We start from the raw sequence: 17,617 nt of genomic DNA, 5'->3' as shown, positions 1-17,617 counted from the left end.
GTTTTTATTTATTCTGACACTGTTCTGGATTTATCAGATGAGAAGCAAACAAAACAAGCTGAACCTCACCTCATTCTGATACTAATGAGCCACAGTTATTTTGAATGTCTTGTTAAAAGGATGAGAAATAAATTAACATTTATTTTAGCATTGCAATTAGAACTTGTCTTTGAAACTGAGAGGTGTCATCCTGCACTAGTCCGACATGTTTTAGCCTTGGGTGCAACTGTTGACCCTCTCTTCTTCAGTGACTCTAAACTTGGACTAATGTCTGACCCCACAAAAAATATGCCCAGAGAGGTAATACAAGAAGACTGAACATAAATTATTCACATAAACCTTCATGGAGGTGAACAAGTGGCATGGATTTTCATACTTGGTTATGTCGAGACTTGACACAGGGCCACAGTATATGCCAAAGTCTATCATCATATGTTTAAATGATGACAGTACTTTTTGTGATTTGTTATACATTTAAATATATTTTCTCTTTTCTCTGAGTGTTTAACTGTTTTTTAAAGTGACACGCAGATTAAAAATTCCACATCACAATAGCGGTATGAAATATTTATTTACACCAAACCCACACATATTTTCTTATGTATAACATACTACAACAAACAATCACACACAGTATAAATTTTTCATGTCAGTATGTTTTCTGCTCTGTTTCATTCGAGGAGAGGAGTCCCAATTATGAAAATAATACGATTGGAACCCAACAGTCACTATACAAGTGAACAGAAACCTGCATCTAAAAATGAATTGGAAGACATAAACTGATAGTTGTATCAAATTTAGGTAAACACCTTTAAATAGCCCTTTTAAATAAATCAATTTCAATAAATCACTGCTACACACTTTAGTCCTTTAGTATAAATATCTCTACTGTTTATCATGCATGTTATTACAGTTAAAATATGCAACATTGCTCATTAGAATTTCAAGGCTTCATTTTATTGAGATTGCACAGTTGAAATCAAAACAAACATTTTACTTCAGCATCAATTGTATTTCTAAGACCTGACTGTGACTTTAACTTTGAATAACCACCAATCTTTCTGCATGTGACAGAGCTGGCTCAACTCTAAAGACATAGAATATAGAATCTGTAAATGACCAAAACTTTTCTCTCCTGTTACAGTTTTAGAGCGATTCTATCATCTTCAGCGAGTGTTGCGTATTTATTCTGGAAAAAAAACAAAACAAAGATAGTTTCATATTAGTGTCATATTTAAAATTTTGTCACACTATAAAATGTCAACATGACAACATATTTTTAAAATACAAGTACATTGCGTTTAAGATTTACCTCTGACTGTCAGTTTAGTGGAGCACTCTGCCCGCCCCATAGGGTTTTCTGCAACAACCTTGTACTCCCCGGTGTCCTTAGGTCCAACCCTCAATATGAGCAGAGAACACACTCCACAGGTGTTGGAGATGTAGTAGTTAGTGTTGGTATTCAGACTAATATTGTTGCGGAGCCATGTCACATGAGGTGTTGGATCTCCTCTTATAGCACAGCTCATGTAGCATTCATACCCTTGAGGAGCAGTGTGCAATTTTAGTGGCACAATGAACCTTGGAGGACACTGCAGATTACAGGTCTTCGACTTTGGCATTTTCACAGTGAACTTTTCTGGAAGAAAATGAGAGTTCACCGCATCAGATCAGAATTCATCTAATGTTTCAACATCAGACCTGATGTCAGTGCTACAAGTAAATTCACGGGTACAGCACATTCTGAGGTTTTCATAGAAATGACACTCACGTCATGTTTCTGTGCTAATAGAAAATGTGACAGTTAAATCAGTATAGTATTAAAATTGTACGGATAGCCCTAAAAAAAGACATCTCAAAGATACTTAATATGGTGTAATAATTGGACCAAATCAAGTCAAAATCAAATGTATTCACCAAATTAATTGGATGAATATCGACAGACCATTATAGTTAACGCTTGATGCAAGCAGAAAATAAATGTGTTCATGCATGAAAGCCCAAAATGAGCATTGAAATTGACTGATGGTGAGGTCTGAACAACTGTTGTATTTGACTCAAATCATATCCCTTTGTACTGACTTATGCCCTAGATAGATAGATAGATAGATAGATAGATACATACTTTATTTATCCCATAGGGGAAATTCATGATAGTGTTTATAAAAAAACAAAAAACTTCTTTACAAGATGTTTGTGTGGGCTTCTATATATAAGCCAGAGGGTATATAGAAACAGTTCTGTACATTGGCAGTGGTACAAGTGGTACACCTATGGCACGGGAACAGGAATGACCCCATGGCATCAGTCTTTTCAAACTGAATGTAGTGATTTGGTGAAACACTGTTATGATACATGCATAAGTAAAGAAAGGACAGACAGTTCAAACTTTGTTTGTAGCTTTAGTGGTTAGTATCGGGAAGTATGGTTTATTTTTAAATGGGGAAAAATCCACATAAAGATATGGGTCAGTAGTATTAGACAAACATGGAAAACAAGTATTTACCTTTTTTGGTAGAAATGAGCCACTTTGGTGATTCAGAGGGTTTGGAAGAGCCCATGTCATTCTTTGCATAGACTCTGAACTGATATTCTCGGCCCGGCATTATGTTGCAGGCTGTGAACCTATTGTTGAAGATGAGATCTGCAACAGTGTGCCATGTTCTTTTGCTTGAATCACGCTTAGTCACCATGTAGTGCAGCCTGTCATCACGTTTCTCGTCTGGAGATGCGGACCATGAAATAGTCACTGTACCAGGCACGTTTTCATCAAGCTCCACAGGACCTGGTGGCTTAGGTTCATCTGGAGTTCAAATGCAAATACAAATGGGTTTTCCATCCTTTAGTTACTGTATATGGAATAGGAGTCTTTTTTTTTTAAAGAGGAGAAAGGTATAGTATTTTACCAAACTCACCTGTGACTCTAATTTCAATGCTGAATGTTTCTTGGCCAACAATGTTCTTAACAATGATTGTGTAGATTCCAGTATCTGAGCGCTCAGAGGAGGGAATCAGAAGCTGGGATGTACCCTCTGCATTGCTGACGGTCACTTTTTTGGACACTGGTGCTCCATCTTTCAGCCAGATGACCTCAGGCCAAGGGGAGGCCTACAAAGAATATAATTTTGTAAGATTTGTCAGGAGATTTGTCAGGAGAGTTTGCTATCAATTCATTGTCATGGAGTCATTACCTCAAAGTTAATGTTGAATCGGGCAGAATTTCCTGCTCTCACCACCATGAAACTCTTGATTTTTGCATCTGTGAACCGTGGCCTCACTGGGTGAACAGCAGGATGAAAGTTAGTTATTATTATAGTGGTATTATTTTGATGTTGGCAATTGCATTTTTAAGGATAAAGGGCATTTCTTACTGATCCCAATGTAGGCCCACCACCATAATTCAACCAAACTGACATCAACCAATTTAACTTATTTAGGTGTTTCATGTGAACACTGTTGTGTAAGTTGTTAGTCTTATCTAATTGCAAATGTACACATTTAGTTTGATTTTTTTTTTTTTTAAAACCAGGCTTCAGGTATCCCAATCAAGGTTACCCTGAGTTGGGTTTGTGGAGCATCTAAAATCCGATTAATCTCTTTAGGTAAACTAAAGGTGTATTACATTAAATACCAATGTTTGACATAAGTATTTGAAGGGAATTTCTTACCAGGAGGAGGCATAGCGAGGATGTAATTATCCAGCTCCTGCGGCTCTCCCTCTCCTCCATCATTAGTAGCAATTACTCTCACCCAGTACATGGCCAATGACTTCATGCCTTTCACTGTAAAAGTATTCATGGTTATTGCATTTGTGTTGCAGCGATCCCATTCTGTGTTTTCTGCAGGCCTGATCTCCACAAAATATCCTTTTGCCTCATCCTCAACCCCCTCAATGTCCTTGGGTTTGGTCCAAGACAGGGACAGGGTTGTGTAGGTGGAATCTGTCACTTTAAAGTCAATGACTTTACCAGGAGGCTCTGCAACAAATAATTCATAGTGAGTGCTGAAATTTGTAGGCTGTATGAAGTATTAGGATGATAAAATAATGACTGATGTCATAATATTTCTAAATGTCCACCTACTTTTAGGGTCTCTGGCAAACACAAACTCAGACGGTGCACTGAATTCACCGGCTCCAGAATTATTGATTGCTGACACACGGAATTCGTACTCCATGCCTTCAACCACGTCTTTAGCAGCATATCCCTTCCCTGTATGGGAAACATACAAACAGTATATCACACTCCATACATATGCAGTGCAGGAATGGCAGCTACAAATCATCAGACATTCATTTGTATGTTGTAACAGGCTGTTGTAATATGATCAAACTCTAATAATGTAATAGAGTAACCTTTGATCATCTCATCATGTGGGTTGACTTGGCCCCACAGGTTGCTGCCTTTCTTGCGTTTCTCAAGGTTGTATCCCAGAATATTTGTTCCACCAGTGTTGGAAGGAGGAGCCCAGGAGAGCTTGATGCAGTCCTTGAAGGCACTCACAATCTTTGGTGCTGATGGAGGTCCAGGGTATGCTGTATACATAAAGGATGGGATGTGATCATTCCTACATTTTTAAAAGGGTCAGTAAGTCGGGCTTTTCTTTGTATATTGTGGGAGAATTGATCGTGATGTTGGAAGAATGCAACTAAAAGCAAAAGTCATCCAATCGTTTTCAGGACATGGGCGGTGCTAGAATCTTGGCGATGTTGGGACTACTCACAGAGCCTGTTGGCTGATGGCAGCAATTCCATTGAAATTTCAATGTTGCTTTGACCAGGTCTTTACTTAGAAGGATTATTTTTAAGATGACACAACTTAAACATTTCAGTCTGACTTTACCTTTTGTACCGGCTTGAATGTCCTCCGTTTCCATCAGCTCACTGGTGCCCATTTCAGTCTCCACTCTGATGCGATAGCAATACCTCCTGCCATGATCTACATCAGTGTCCTTGTACTTGGCATCCGGACCAATTGGCCCCAACTTCTTCCAGGTGTTGCGGCCAACTTGTTGTCGTTCCAGGATATAGTGTCCAATCTTGCAGCCACCGCTGTCTTTTGGGGGTCTCCACTTGAATTCAATTGTGGAGGAGGATGCCTCAACAATCTCCAGGGGTCCCATTGGAGGAGTAGGTTTATCTGTCAAAAACAAAAAAGCATACAGAACATCAATCTTTGCTGAATGCATTAACCGAGGTACAACAAAATACTTGCACAGTACTATATACTACAAAAATGTGGTGTGGTACAAAATATTTCTTAAACATACCCAGTACAATGAGCTGGCTGAAGGCCTCAATAGTGCCAAACTCATTTTTGAGTTTCATTTTGATTTCACCGCTGTCTTTGCGTTGCAGCTTGGTCAGAAGCAGACGACTGTACCCATCTGCGTGCTCAAGCTTGATATTTGATTCATCCGAAAGCTCTTCACCGTCAAGGTACCACTGAACTTTTATAGGTTCCCCTCCAATATAGGGTAGTTTGAAGGTAGCTTTCTGTCCTTTTTTCACTGTTACAGGAATTTTAAATGCCTCCAGTTCCTTAGTATCAAATCTGGGTGGATCTAAAGTGATTGGTAAAAACAAACAGACAGATATTTTAAGCAGTGTCATGCATGCATGTAATTATGCAAATTATATTAACTTTAGAGTTGTATTCTGTACTCTGTTTGCAGGGGAGTCATTTTTGTGAAGAAAAGGTTTTTACCTTCAACAACAATCAGGGCCTCTGTTTTCCGCCCATCCGCTTCAAATTTATATTTTCCAGCAAATTCCTCTGTGACTTTGTGAATTTTCAGCCTGTGGAAAGTTCCTTCTTTTGTAATGGTTATACCCTCAGATGATGTAATCTGGAAAAAACAAACATATTACTGCAACACATCAAATACAAATAAATTCTGATCTGAAGCGATTACTTTTATAGATAAATGATTATCACGAGTACCTTTTGGGCCATATTACTGCAATAACATCCAAACCAAAATGCTAGATAATGACTACATTTAGACGCTGGGCTTACCTCCTCTCCATCTTTGTACCAGATTCCCTGACAGTCTTCCCTGTTCACTTTGCACTCCATCTCTGCTGCCTCTCCAACAATGGCTTTGCAGTCAGAAAGCCCAGCATGAAAGTGAACTCCTGGGTCTGAGGATTTATCAACCAGCAAGTTAGTGAATGCACACGTCCAACAGCTGCATACAAGTTGCTGTTGTCTCAGTTGTTTCAAGTTTCTGTAATTGTGGTTCTACAATTACAAGGAATTCATGCATTCATGTATGGATGAATGAATGCATGGTCTACACACTTGTTATCCAGGTGTGTACACACTTACCTCACTTTTTAAACAATTGTGAAAGCTTTGCATCTTGTTTCTGCATTTCTGTTATGTATTTTATTATTTACCTATAAAATACATATTTTAAAATGCAGATTTGATGTCAGAAAATATATTTGAAGAGATTGTATAATCCAAGTTTGTAAGGAATGTAAGAAGAGCGCATTCTGCGTGTATTTTAAAGTTGATGAAGAAGTCTTCTTGGTTACTGTGTAGCTTGATTGTCTTGTTTTGGAGTGCCCTTCTTAAACTTCATAATTTGCAGAGTTGAAATCCTGGCACAGCTCATTGTCATCAGCGAGGTATTCACTTGCCTCAGTTGCCTTCCACTGACCAGTTCCTTGGTCAGTGGAAGAAATGATCATTTTGTCTATTTGATGTGAATTCACTGTGAAGAAACTGCTTTATAGCATGATCATCCTCCGAAGTCAGCTCAGAGTGTCTTCATCTTCAAATGATGTAAGAGTGTGTCTACACACAAATGTTACAGTTGTGTCAAGAACAAGGTTCTGCAGTTGCTCACTTAAATAATTAACCTCAATGCACCGACTCATCCTGAATTAACATTTAAAAAGGCAAGCAAGATTGTTAACACAGATGCACACAGCGCACAGACACATTTAAACATTATTCACACACACACACCCACACACCCACACCCACAGTCTAGAAACATAATACATGAGACAGAGCTGGACACAAATAAAGAGTAAATTGCCTGCTGATATCCAACCTGTAGGCCATAGGATTAAATTATTTAAACGATGCTCTTCTGTTCTCTGTAAAACATAAGACTACAGTAGGTTTTGTTTCATTTCACTATAATGACAGCTTAAAAAATGATTATACAGTGTGCTATAGACAAAAACCATTAGTGCATCAAATTCGATTAGCATTTTCTACAAGCACTCTCAAGGTTAAAATCCACTCTTGCTGAACTGTCTGATCATTCTAAGAGGCCATTTAACCAATTAGAGATCAAATGTAGCATTCTGCTCAGTGGTCACACACTTTTATCTGTTCACCCTCAAACCACTGAAAAAGTCATCTGCTCATCAAATGACTTTGTTCAGTGACAGTGCTTCCCATGCAGCAGTTAATGCAGCACCCGTAATCTTACCACTAACTGTCTCCTCGATCAATGGGCCTTGTCGTACACGGCCTGAACGCTTGCCAGCTGCAGATAGCTCACCACCGTCTGCACTCTCACCATTTTCAGCAGATTCATCACTGCCTGCTGCTGGCCCCGTGCCATTATCACCACTGGCACCACTCGCTTCTCTGTTTTTTGCTTTTCAGTTTTAGGGGATATCATCGTAATTACCATCAGTCCAATGTTTCTCATTTGTTGTCGGATATGCCTTACAAATAACATTAATAAAAACAGTAACAATAACAATTTAAGTGTCAACGCAGAGCATGGAAACAATATCAGCAGCAAGAGAAAAAACAAAACATTAACTTCAATGGAGAAGAAGAGGGTGGTGGAAAAGGTGATATCCAACTCACTATTCAAAATCAGTTCTATAATGGTGCCATTGTGAACGGGCTCGATTAACTGAAGAGATTTGCTGATTGTTTTTCTTTTTGCAGTTTAGACCATTTTGTTATTATGTTTTACTTGTCACATGGATGAATTTGTTCATGGATACTTTGTAAAGTTGGAGTAATACCAGTAAGAAAGTGAAGATACTTTCAAAAAATTTAGTAGGATTCAACAAAATGAGCTCATATGATTAATTATGACATAATAATTATAATAATCCTAATAATTAATTATAATTGTTATAACAGTTTCATATTTCTATTTCTCAAAAATACTAAATCTCAAAGTCTGTCATGAACATCTGTTGGTAAATCACTTTTTCCATTTGTGCACCCCTACACAACAAACTTGCACATGAATTACAAAGTATTTAACAACATGAAGACAAACAGCAGACGTATTACACACAAGACACAAATGCAGACAAATGTCTACATTTATCTACATGAAGGATTAATAGAGGAGAATCCAGAATTTAGCATAGCATACATGCTATACTAGTTTCTGTTTCTCACAAGAGGCACACAAACAAACATGTAAAGATGTAGACATGTATAATTGTGTATTATTTATCAATGTTGGCTAACTTAATTTAGCAGAAAATGAATGAGTTAATAGTTTAAGCCCAGGGGTTTCAGTTGTTTTTGGACTGAAAACCACGTGAGCAATTAACACCCTGGGATAAATTTAAACTCAGGCTCTAGAACTGCAAGGCTTTTCAAGAATTAATACAAATTATTGTGAACCAGCTGCAATCTTACACATCCTGGATGAAGCAAGTTCAGTCACTGAGGCTTGATAAGATGTTTCTGGAATTTGTTTTGATATTTGCCTGGGCAACATGGAGCTTTTAGCTAATTGAGTGATTGGCAAAGTGGAGCAGTGTAGAGCTTTGTAAAGTGTCAGTGGTTTAATTAAGTCAGTGTTATGTACATTTATTGTTAATGCAGCTGCATCTAAGTTAGAAAATGTTTCCTACAGTTGTAACTTCAAAGTCATTTTCATTCCCAAATGACTTTAATAGTCAAAGAGTCGTCTACAACATGCAGACTCTGACATCTCTTACCAACAACAGGTTCTTCAACCTCCACAAGTTTCTTTTTGGAATGTTTTCCTTTTTTCCCAGATTTTTCACCTTGTTGATTTGTGGTTTCCTCATCATTATTATCTCCTATTAGTAATAATAAATAGCAGCTTTTTACAGAATGTTACACATGATTTTATTACAAATCTAATCACTTGCTTTCATGATATTAATGCTGAGCTAAATATGACTTGACTCTAATGTAAATGTAAACTATGTACTGGCATTCTTTCATCATGAGTTTCTTTTTTGAAAATTTTATTTAAAAATCTTTATGAAATATTATTCTTCTGATGATTTAAGGATATTATTAAAGATATTAATTAAGGATTAAGAGACTTGAACCTGAAAGTTCACAGAAGAGACAAACAACAGTAAGATACAGTAATAAACATCAAGGGAACTGTAAAATGTACCAAAATAAATAAAGAGGACATTAATATTAAAACACGATTGATGGTAATTACAATATCATCGTAATTACCATCTGAAAACAGTAACAATAACAATATAAGCATCAACACAGAACATTGAAACAATGTCAGTAGCAACAGGAAAAAACAAAACATTAACTTCAATGGAGAAGAAGTGGGTGGTGGAAAAGGTGATATCCAACTTGCTATTCAAAATCAGTTCTGTAATGGTGCCATTGTGAAGTGACTGTTTTGGCAGTTTTAACTATCTTGTTATTACATGTCAGTTGTCATATGGATAATTGATATCATAGATCGCATGGAATTCATCTGTTGGTAAATCACTTTTTCCATTTGTGCACCCCCTACACAACAGACTTGCACATGAATTAAACAAGGTATTTAACAACATGAAGACAAACGTGTCTGCAAACAGCAGACGTATGACACACAAGACAAAAATGTAGACAGATATCTACATGTATCTACGTGAAGGATTAATAGAGGAGAATATAGAATTTAGCATAGCATACATGCTATACTAGTTTCTGTTTCTCACAAGAGGCACACAAACAAACGTAAAGATGTAGACATGTATAATTGTGTTTTATTAATCAATGTTGGCTAAGTGAATTTAACAGATAATGAACGAGTTAATACTTTAAGCCCAGGGGTTTCAGTTGTTTTTGGACTAAAAACCACGTGAGCAATTAACACCCTGGGATGAATGAGACCTGAACTGCACAGTACTTTTAAACTTAGTGTCTAGAACTGCAAGGGTTTTCAAGAATTCATAAAAATAACGCTAAACCAATTCTACAATCTTATACATCCTGGACAAAGCCAGTTCGCAAATTGAGGCTTGACGAGACCTTTTTGTAATTGTTTCTTGAAATACGCCAGGGGCACATGGAGCTTTTAGCTAATTGAGTGGTTGGCAAAGTGGAGCAGTGGTTTAATAAAGTCAGTGTTATATACATTTATTGTTAATGCAGCTGCATCTACAGTGACAAGAAAAGTACGTTAAACCTTTTGGAACGACCTGGTTTTTTGCATTGATTGGTCTTGAAATGTGATCTGATCTTCATATAAGTTAAAGAGGGAGACAAACGCAGTGTCCCCAAGCTAATATCACACAAACAATTTTAATATTTAGTGTCTCTGTTGAACACAGACATTAAACATTCAGTGATGGTGGTAATGGTAAGGGAACCCCTAGAATTCAAAACTGGTCGAACTTCCTTCAGCACCAATAACTGCAACCAAGCTCTTCCTGTAATTGCTGATCAGACCACGAGGAATTTTGGCCCATTCTTCCTTATAGAGCAGCTCCAGCTCAGCCATGTTCTCGGGATGTCTGGTGTGAGCGGATCTCTTCGGGTCACTCCACAGCATCTCCACTTCATTAAGGTCTGGACTCTGACTCCAACAGGTGGATTTTCTTTGTTTGAAATCATTCTGTAGTGGAGCTACCTTTTTATGTTTTGGGTGATTGTCCTGCTGCATCACCCAACTTCTACTGAGCTTCAGCTCTTGGACAGCCACCCTGACATTCTGCTGCACGACACCTCGATGATACGGCTGTTACTGTGAGGTTCTTTGTTCGGCTTTGTGCCTTTGACGTCATCGTACCTGGACACCCATCTCTAGGGAGAGTAGCCACAGAGCTAAATCATCTCTATTTATAGACAGTTTGTCCGACTGTGGACTGATAAAGATCTAAACTCAGTGAGATGACTCTGTGACCCTTTCAGCTTCATGTAAATTAACAATTCTTGATCGTAAGTCTTCTGAGATTTCCTTTTTGCGAGGCATGGTTCACATGAGAAGATGTTTCTTCTAAATAGCAAGCTCAAAATGTTTGAGTAAACCCACACCGCTAATCTGTTTTCACTGATTGAACTCCAGGTTTGATGACTCCTGACTCCAGTTAGCGTTTGTTGATGCCATGAGCCCAAGGATTCACTCACTTTTTCCAAACTATGTTTTCAATATGGACAGGAACAACACAATGATTTGTGTTTAATTAGTTGAACTAAATTGTGTTTGTTCATAATTGTAACTTATATGAAGATCTGACCACATTTTAGAGCAAATTCATGCATAAATGGAGGTAATTCCAAAATTCTTGCCACCATGAGTCAGGAAATGTTTACAATTTCCTGCAGTTGTGATGTCAAAGTCATTTTCATTCCCAAATGACTTTAATAGTCAATAAGTCTTCTACAACATGCAGCCTCTGACATCTCTTACCAACAACAGGTTCTTCAACCTCCCCAAGTTTCTTTTTGGAACGTTTGCCTTTTTTCCCAGATTTTTCACCTTGTTGATTTGTGGTTTCCTCATCATTGTTATCTCCTATTAGTAATAATAAATAGCAGCTTTTTACAGAATGTTACACATGATGTTATTACAAATCTAATAACTTACTGTCATGATATTAATGCTGAGCTAAATATGACTTGACTTTAATGTAAATGTAAACTATGTACTGGTATTCTTGCATCATCAGTTTCTTTTTTGAAAATTTCATTTAAAAATCTTTATGAAATCATATTCTTCAGATGATTTAAGGATATTATTAAAGATATTAATTAAAGATTAAGAGAATTGAACCTGAAAGTTCACAGAAGAGACAAACAACAGTAAGATACAGTAATAAACATCAAGAGAACTGTAAAATGTACCAAAAGAAATAAAGAAGACGTTAATATTAAAACACAATTGATGGTAATTACAATATCATCGTAATTACCATCTGAAAACAGTAACAATAACAATATAAGCATCAACACAGAACATTGAAACAATGTCAGTAGCAACAGGAAAAAACAAAACATTAACTTCAATGGAGAAGAAGTGGGTGGTGGAAAAGGTGATATCCAACTTGCTATTCAAAATCAGTTCTGTAATGGTGCCATTGTGAAGTGACTGTTTTGGCAGTTTTAACTATCTTGTTATTACATGTCAGTTGTCATGTGTATAATTGATATCATAGATCGCATGGAATTCATCTGTTGGTAAATCACTTTTTCCATTTGTGCACCCCCTACACAACAGACTTGCACATGAATTAAAGTATTTAACAACATGAAGACAAACGTGTCTGCAAACAGCAGACGTATTACACACAAGACAAAAATGTAGACAGATATCTACATGTATCTACGTGAAGGATTAATAGAGGAGAATATAGAATTTAGCATAGCATACATGCTATACTAGTTTCTGTTTCTCATAAGAGGCACACAAACAAACGTAAAGATGTAGACATGTATAATTGTGTTTTATTAATCAATGTTGGCTAAGTGAATTTAACAGATAATGAACGAGTTAATACTTTAAGCCCAGGGGTTTCAGTTGTTTTTGGACTGAAAACCACGTGAGCAATTAACACCCTGGGATGAATGAGACCTGAACTGCACAGTACTTTTAAACTTAGTGTCTAGAACTGCAAGGGTTTTCAAGAATTCATAAAAATAACGCTAAACCAATTCTACAATCTTATACATCCTGGACAAAGCCAGTTCGCAAATTGAGGCTTGACGAGACCTTTTTGTAATTGTTTCTTGAAATTCGCCAGGGGCACATGGAGCTTTTAGCTAATTGAGTGGTTGGCAAAGTGGAGCAGTGGTTTAATAAAGTCAGTGTTATATACATTTATTGTTAATGCAGCTGCATCTACAGTGACAAGAAAAGTACGTTAAACCTTTTGGAACGACCTGGTTTTTTGCATTGATTGGTCATGAAATGTGATCTGATCTTCATATAAGTTAAAGAGGGAGACAAACGCAGTGTCCCCAAGCTAATATCACACAAACAACTTTAATATTTAGTGTCTCTGTTGAACACAGACATTAAAAATTCAGTGATGGTGGTAATGATAAGGGAACCCCTAGATTTCAAAACTGGTCGAAATTCCTTCAGCACCAATAACTGCAACCAAGCTCTTCCTGTAATTGCTGATCAGACCACGAGGAATTTTGGCCCATTCTTCCTTATAGAGCAGCTCCAGCTCAGCCATGTTCTCGGGATGTCTGGTGTGAGCGGATCTCTTCGGGTCACTCCACAGCATCTCCACTTCATTAAGGTCTGGACTCTGACTCCAACAGGTGGATTTTCTTCGTTTGAAATCATTCTGTAGTGGAGCTACCTTTTTATGTTTTGGGTGATTGTCCTGCTGCATCACCCAACTTCTACTGAGCTTCAGCTCTTGGACAGCCACCCTGACATTCTGCTGCACGACACCTTGATGATACGGCTGTTACTGTGAGGTTCTTTGTTCGGCTTTGTGCCTTTGACGTCATCGTACCTGGACACCCATCTCTAGGGAGAGTAGCCACAGAGGTAAATCATCTCTATTTATAGACAGTTTGTCCGACTGTGGACTGATAAAGATCTAAACTCAGTGAGATGACTCTGTGACCCTTTCAGCTTCATGTAAATTAACAATTCTTGATCGTAAGTCTTCTGAGATTTCCTTTTTGCGAGGCATGGTTCACATGAGAAGATGTTTCTTCTAAATAGCAAGTTCAAAATGTTTGAGTAAACCCACACCGCCAATCTGTTTTCACTGATTGAACTCCAGGTTTGATGACTCCTGACTCCAGTTAACGTTTGTTGATGCCATGAGCCCAAGGATTCACTCACTTTTTCCAACCTATGTTTTCAATATGGACAGGAACAACACAATGATTTGTGTTTAATTAGTTGAACTAAATTGTGTTTGTTCATAATTGTAACTTATATGAAGATCTGACCACATTTTAGAGCAAATTCATGCATAAATGGAGGTAATTCCAAAATTCTTGCCACCATGAGTCAGGAAATGTTTACAATTTCCTGCAGTTGTGATGTCAAAGTCATTTTCATTCCCAAATGACTTTAATAGTCAATAAGTCTTCTACAACATGCAGCCTCTGACATCTCTTACCAACAACAGGTTCTTCAACCTCCCCAAGTTTCTTTTTGGAACGTTTGCCTTTTTTCCCAGATTTTTCACCTTGTTGATTTGTGGTTTCCTCATCATTATTATCTCCTATTAGTAATAATAAATAGCAGCTTTTTACAGAATGTTACACATGATGTTATTACAAATCTAATCACTTGCTGTCATGATATTAATGCTGAGCTAAATATGACTTGACTCTGATGTAAATGTAAACTATGTACTGGCATTATTTCATCATTAGTTTCTTTTTTGAAAATTTCATTTAAAAATCTTTATGAAATCATATTTTTCAGATGATTTAAGGATATTATTAAAGATATTAAAGATAAAGAATCTTATAAAGAATCTGAAAGTTCACAGAAGAGACAAACAACAGTAAATAACAGATACAGTAATAAACATCAAGAGAACTGCAAAATGTACCAAAAGAAGTAAAGAGGAGATTGATATCAAAACACAGAAAGACATCAACAACAACAAAATACATACAGTCGACCTTCTGCAGCTCCTTATAAGCTTAATGATAATATTTCAAGACAAATTTCTTTTTTATGTTTATATTGGGTTGCGTCCTCGTAGGCATTGAGGAGAATAAAAGGCAAAATTTTATACATTACAGTGTGAATGAATTTCTTACCTATCACTGTATCTGCAACGAGTGGACCATCTCTCATGCGCTTCCTGCGCTTCCCTTGTCCACCTCCTGCTCCTCCCTCTCCTCCTTCTCCTCCTTCTCCTCCTTCTCCTCCCTCTCCTGCAAATTCTTCATCAGAATCTTCGAAAGAGTCGTAGTCATCTTCACTCTCAAAATCTTCTCCCGAACCTCCTCCTGCTCCACCTCCAACTCCTGCTCCACCTCCAGCTCCACCTCCAACTCCTGCTCCACCTGCAGCCAAACCTCCAACTCCTGCTCCTCCTCCAGCTCCACCTCCTGCTCCTCCTCCTGCTCCTCCTCCAACTCCACCTCCTGCTCCTCCTCCAACTCCACCTCCTGCTCCTCCTCCAACTCCTCCTCCTGCTCCTCCTCCAGCTCCAGCTCCAACTCCTCCTCCTGCTCCTCCTCCTGCTCCTCCTCCAGCTCCACCTCCAGCTCCACCTCCAACTCCTCCTCCTGCTCCTCCTCCTGCTCCTCCTCCAGCCCCACCTACACCTCCTTCTCCACCTTGTCCACCTCCACCACCACCAACACCAGCTCCGATGCCTTTACCAGCACCTGCACCAGTTCCAGCGCCTCCACCAGCGCCACCAGCACCTCCAGCGCCACCAGCACCTCCACCAGCGCCACCAGCACCTCCACCAGCGCCACCAGCACCTCCAGCGCCACCAGCGCTGCCAGCACCTCCAGCGCCTCCAGCACCATCTGCAGCAGAGCCTGCACCACCAGCAGCACCAGCATCCTTCTTACTTTTCCTCGCAGCTCCATCCTTTCCAGCTGCTGCTCTCTTTGCCCTTGCAGCAGCTTTAGCCGCAGCTTTAGCTGCAGCTTTGGCCTCAGCCGCTTCCTTTCTAGCTGCTTCTGTCTCCGCTTGGGCAGCTGCTTCTGCAGCTTCTCTCTCCTCTTGAGCCTTCTTGGCTTTTTCCATTTTTTCTTCCATTTCTTTCTGATATCTTTCCTGCTGTTCCTTAGCTATTTTCATCAGATCTTCGTCATTACCGCCTCCAGCCATAGTAGTTTTGCGAGCTGCCTTCTTGCCCTTGTTGGCAGGATCTTTGTCAGCTATAAAAGATAATGTCAAATGCATTTTAATTTTTTGCTGAATGTTGAATTCAGAATTAAACAATTATTTGGTATCAGGGAAAGTATCTGCAAGATATTCCATATTTATGCATGCTACTGGCATTCGTACTGTATAATGAGAACCCCTAAAGATAAAAAAAGTAGGAAGAGAATCATTTTCTCACCTTCAACCACAAGCCAGGCATTGCATGATTTGATTCCTGCCACAGCAGCATAGATACCAGCATCCAAAGGCATACAGTCCCGCACAATCAGCTTGTGAATGAGCCTATCTTCAGATACAATGATTTCATGTTTTTTATCATTTGACAGTGCTGCGTTTTTGCCAAACCATTTGACCTCATTCATGGGTGCAGTCAGGACACATTGAAAGAGCGCGTCCTCTCGTTCTGTTGCCTTGACCTCATGTATCTTGACAGCAAAGTCAACTTCGGGTACTGCAGGATTTCAGAAAGGCATAAAAAGAAGCAGGTAGAGACTGTTTAATTTCTTTCATCTGTCCAATCCATTTTTAAACTGCCTGTTCTGTCCAGGGTCACATTTAATTCTAGTTAGAAATAAATCAATGTTTCGAGTGAGTTACGGTATATCAGTAATAACTGGAAAGTAACTGAATTAAATCTCTTGACTGAAGACTTACCTTTAAAGTCTGTGGAAAATACATTGACGCCCTCAACATCCACTGAGTAGAGTCCAGCATCCTCTGCACCTAGTTTTTTAATCGTGAATACGTATTTCTTGCCAATTTGTTTCAAACTATGCTTCAACGTCTCGCCTTCTTCTTTACTGAAAGGAACCATGACGCCATCCTGCAGAAATTTAGAGACATGTTTCCATCCTGATAACAACAGGTAATTAAGAAAAAAAACAAACAACAAAAGAAAAGAGTAGTTAATCCCTCACCTTGTATAGGAAGATTTTGCTCAAAGGATCCTTGAGGTCCATGTCCAACTCAATTGTTGCACAGTCGTCGCAGCTGACCTCAATAGGTTTCAGTTTGGAGATATGTGCCACAAACTACAGTAGAAAAAAACGTATATAAAAAACCAAGAACAAGTGGCAATAAGATAATTAATGGTTAAGACTGTTTGTTGGTTGTTAGAAAAGCAATTGGTAGGCCGCATACCTCTGCAATCTCCTCCTCTCTCTCTTTCTTCATTTCGCTGAGTTTCTTCAGCATGCCTCGGAAGTCTTTGATACCGTACTCGGCGCAGATCCGCTCATAGTCTTTCTTATCCGCACTAAGCAGAATTTCCCAGATCTTGTCCTCTGTATCCATTACCTTTTCCTCACGTGTTCCGTCAGGGTTTCTGCAGAGTGAGAGATTTCACTAATTTCAGTAAAGTCTATGGGGAACAATTGCTCTCATACTGTCATGAAAGAAAAACGACAGTAGGAATGACTTTCAAGTTTCTGAGTTTACATTATTTGACTCACCGTTTTTTCAGTCTTTTTCGGGTGTCTGTGAGATCTGAGGAACCATAAACCAAAAAAAACAGTCCATCACTGAATGACACCATGAATGATCAACGACAATTTAATCCTTAATTTAT

At 38.5% G+C, this 17,617-nt stretch overlaps 1 protein-coding gene across 4 annotated transcripts in view; it reads right to left on the bottom strand.

The window, feature by feature from the left end:
• Window positions 1-552: 552 nt before the first annotated feature.
• LOC130186276 (immunoglobulin-like and fibronectin type III domain-containing protein 1) overlaps window positions 553-17,617 on the bottom strand; it is a 30,966-nt gene continuing 13,901 nt past the window's right edge. For 2 of the 4 annotated variants that reach the window (XM_056403219.1, XM_056403229.1), the window contains exons 7-27: window positions 17,502-17,535; window positions 17,191-17,374; window positions 16,968-17,081; window positions 16,705-16,873; window positions 16,229-16,501; window positions 14,964-16,043; window positions 14,309-14,413; window positions 11,629-11,733; window positions 8,945-9,049; window positions 6,018-6,142; window positions 5,706-5,847; window positions 5,269-5,562; window positions 4,842-5,138; window positions 4,355-4,534; window positions 4,083-4,211; window positions 3,669-3,977; window positions 3,192-3,277; window positions 2,916-3,108; window positions 2,507-2,803; window positions 1,313-1,639; window positions 553-1,189 (exon numbers count right to left, since the gene is read on the bottom strand). In XM_056403219.1, coding sequence (XP_056259194.1) covers window positions 1,185-1,189; window positions 1,313-1,639; window positions 2,507-2,803; window positions 2,916-3,108; window positions 3,192-3,277; window positions 3,669-3,977; window positions 4,083-4,211; window positions 4,355-4,534; window positions 4,842-5,138; window positions 5,269-5,562; window positions 5,706-5,847; window positions 6,018-6,142; window positions 8,945-9,049; window positions 11,629-11,733; window positions 14,309-14,413; window positions 14,964-16,043; window positions 16,229-16,501; window positions 16,705-16,873; window positions 16,968-17,081; window positions 17,191-17,374; window positions 17,502-17,535 — 4,553 coding nt within the window. In that variant the 3' untranslated portion in view covers window positions 553-1,184. The remainder of the gene's footprint in view (window positions 1,190-1,312; window positions 1,640-2,506; window positions 2,804-2,915; window positions 3,109-3,191; window positions 3,278-3,668; window positions 3,978-4,082; window positions 4,212-4,354; window positions 4,535-4,841; window positions 5,139-5,268; window positions 5,563-5,705; window positions 5,848-6,017; window positions 6,143-8,944; window positions 9,050-11,628; window positions 11,734-14,308; window positions 14,414-14,963; window positions 16,044-16,228; window positions 16,502-16,704; window positions 16,874-16,967; window positions 17,082-17,190; window positions 17,375-17,501; window positions 17,536-17,617) is intronic. The other 2 variants (XM_056403241.1, XM_056403251.1) reach the window with 2 other exon arrangements.

This window comes from Seriola aureovittata, chromosome 2 (assembly GCF_021018895.1).
Source record: "Seriola aureovittata isolate HTS-2021-v1 ecotype China chromosome 2, ASM2101889v1, whole genome shotgun sequence".
Classification (NCBI taxonomy): domain Eukaryota; kingdom Metazoa; phylum Chordata; class Actinopteri; order Carangiformes; family Carangidae; genus Seriola; species Seriola aureovittata.
This window is presented reverse-complemented; position numbering and strand designations above follow the sequence as displayed.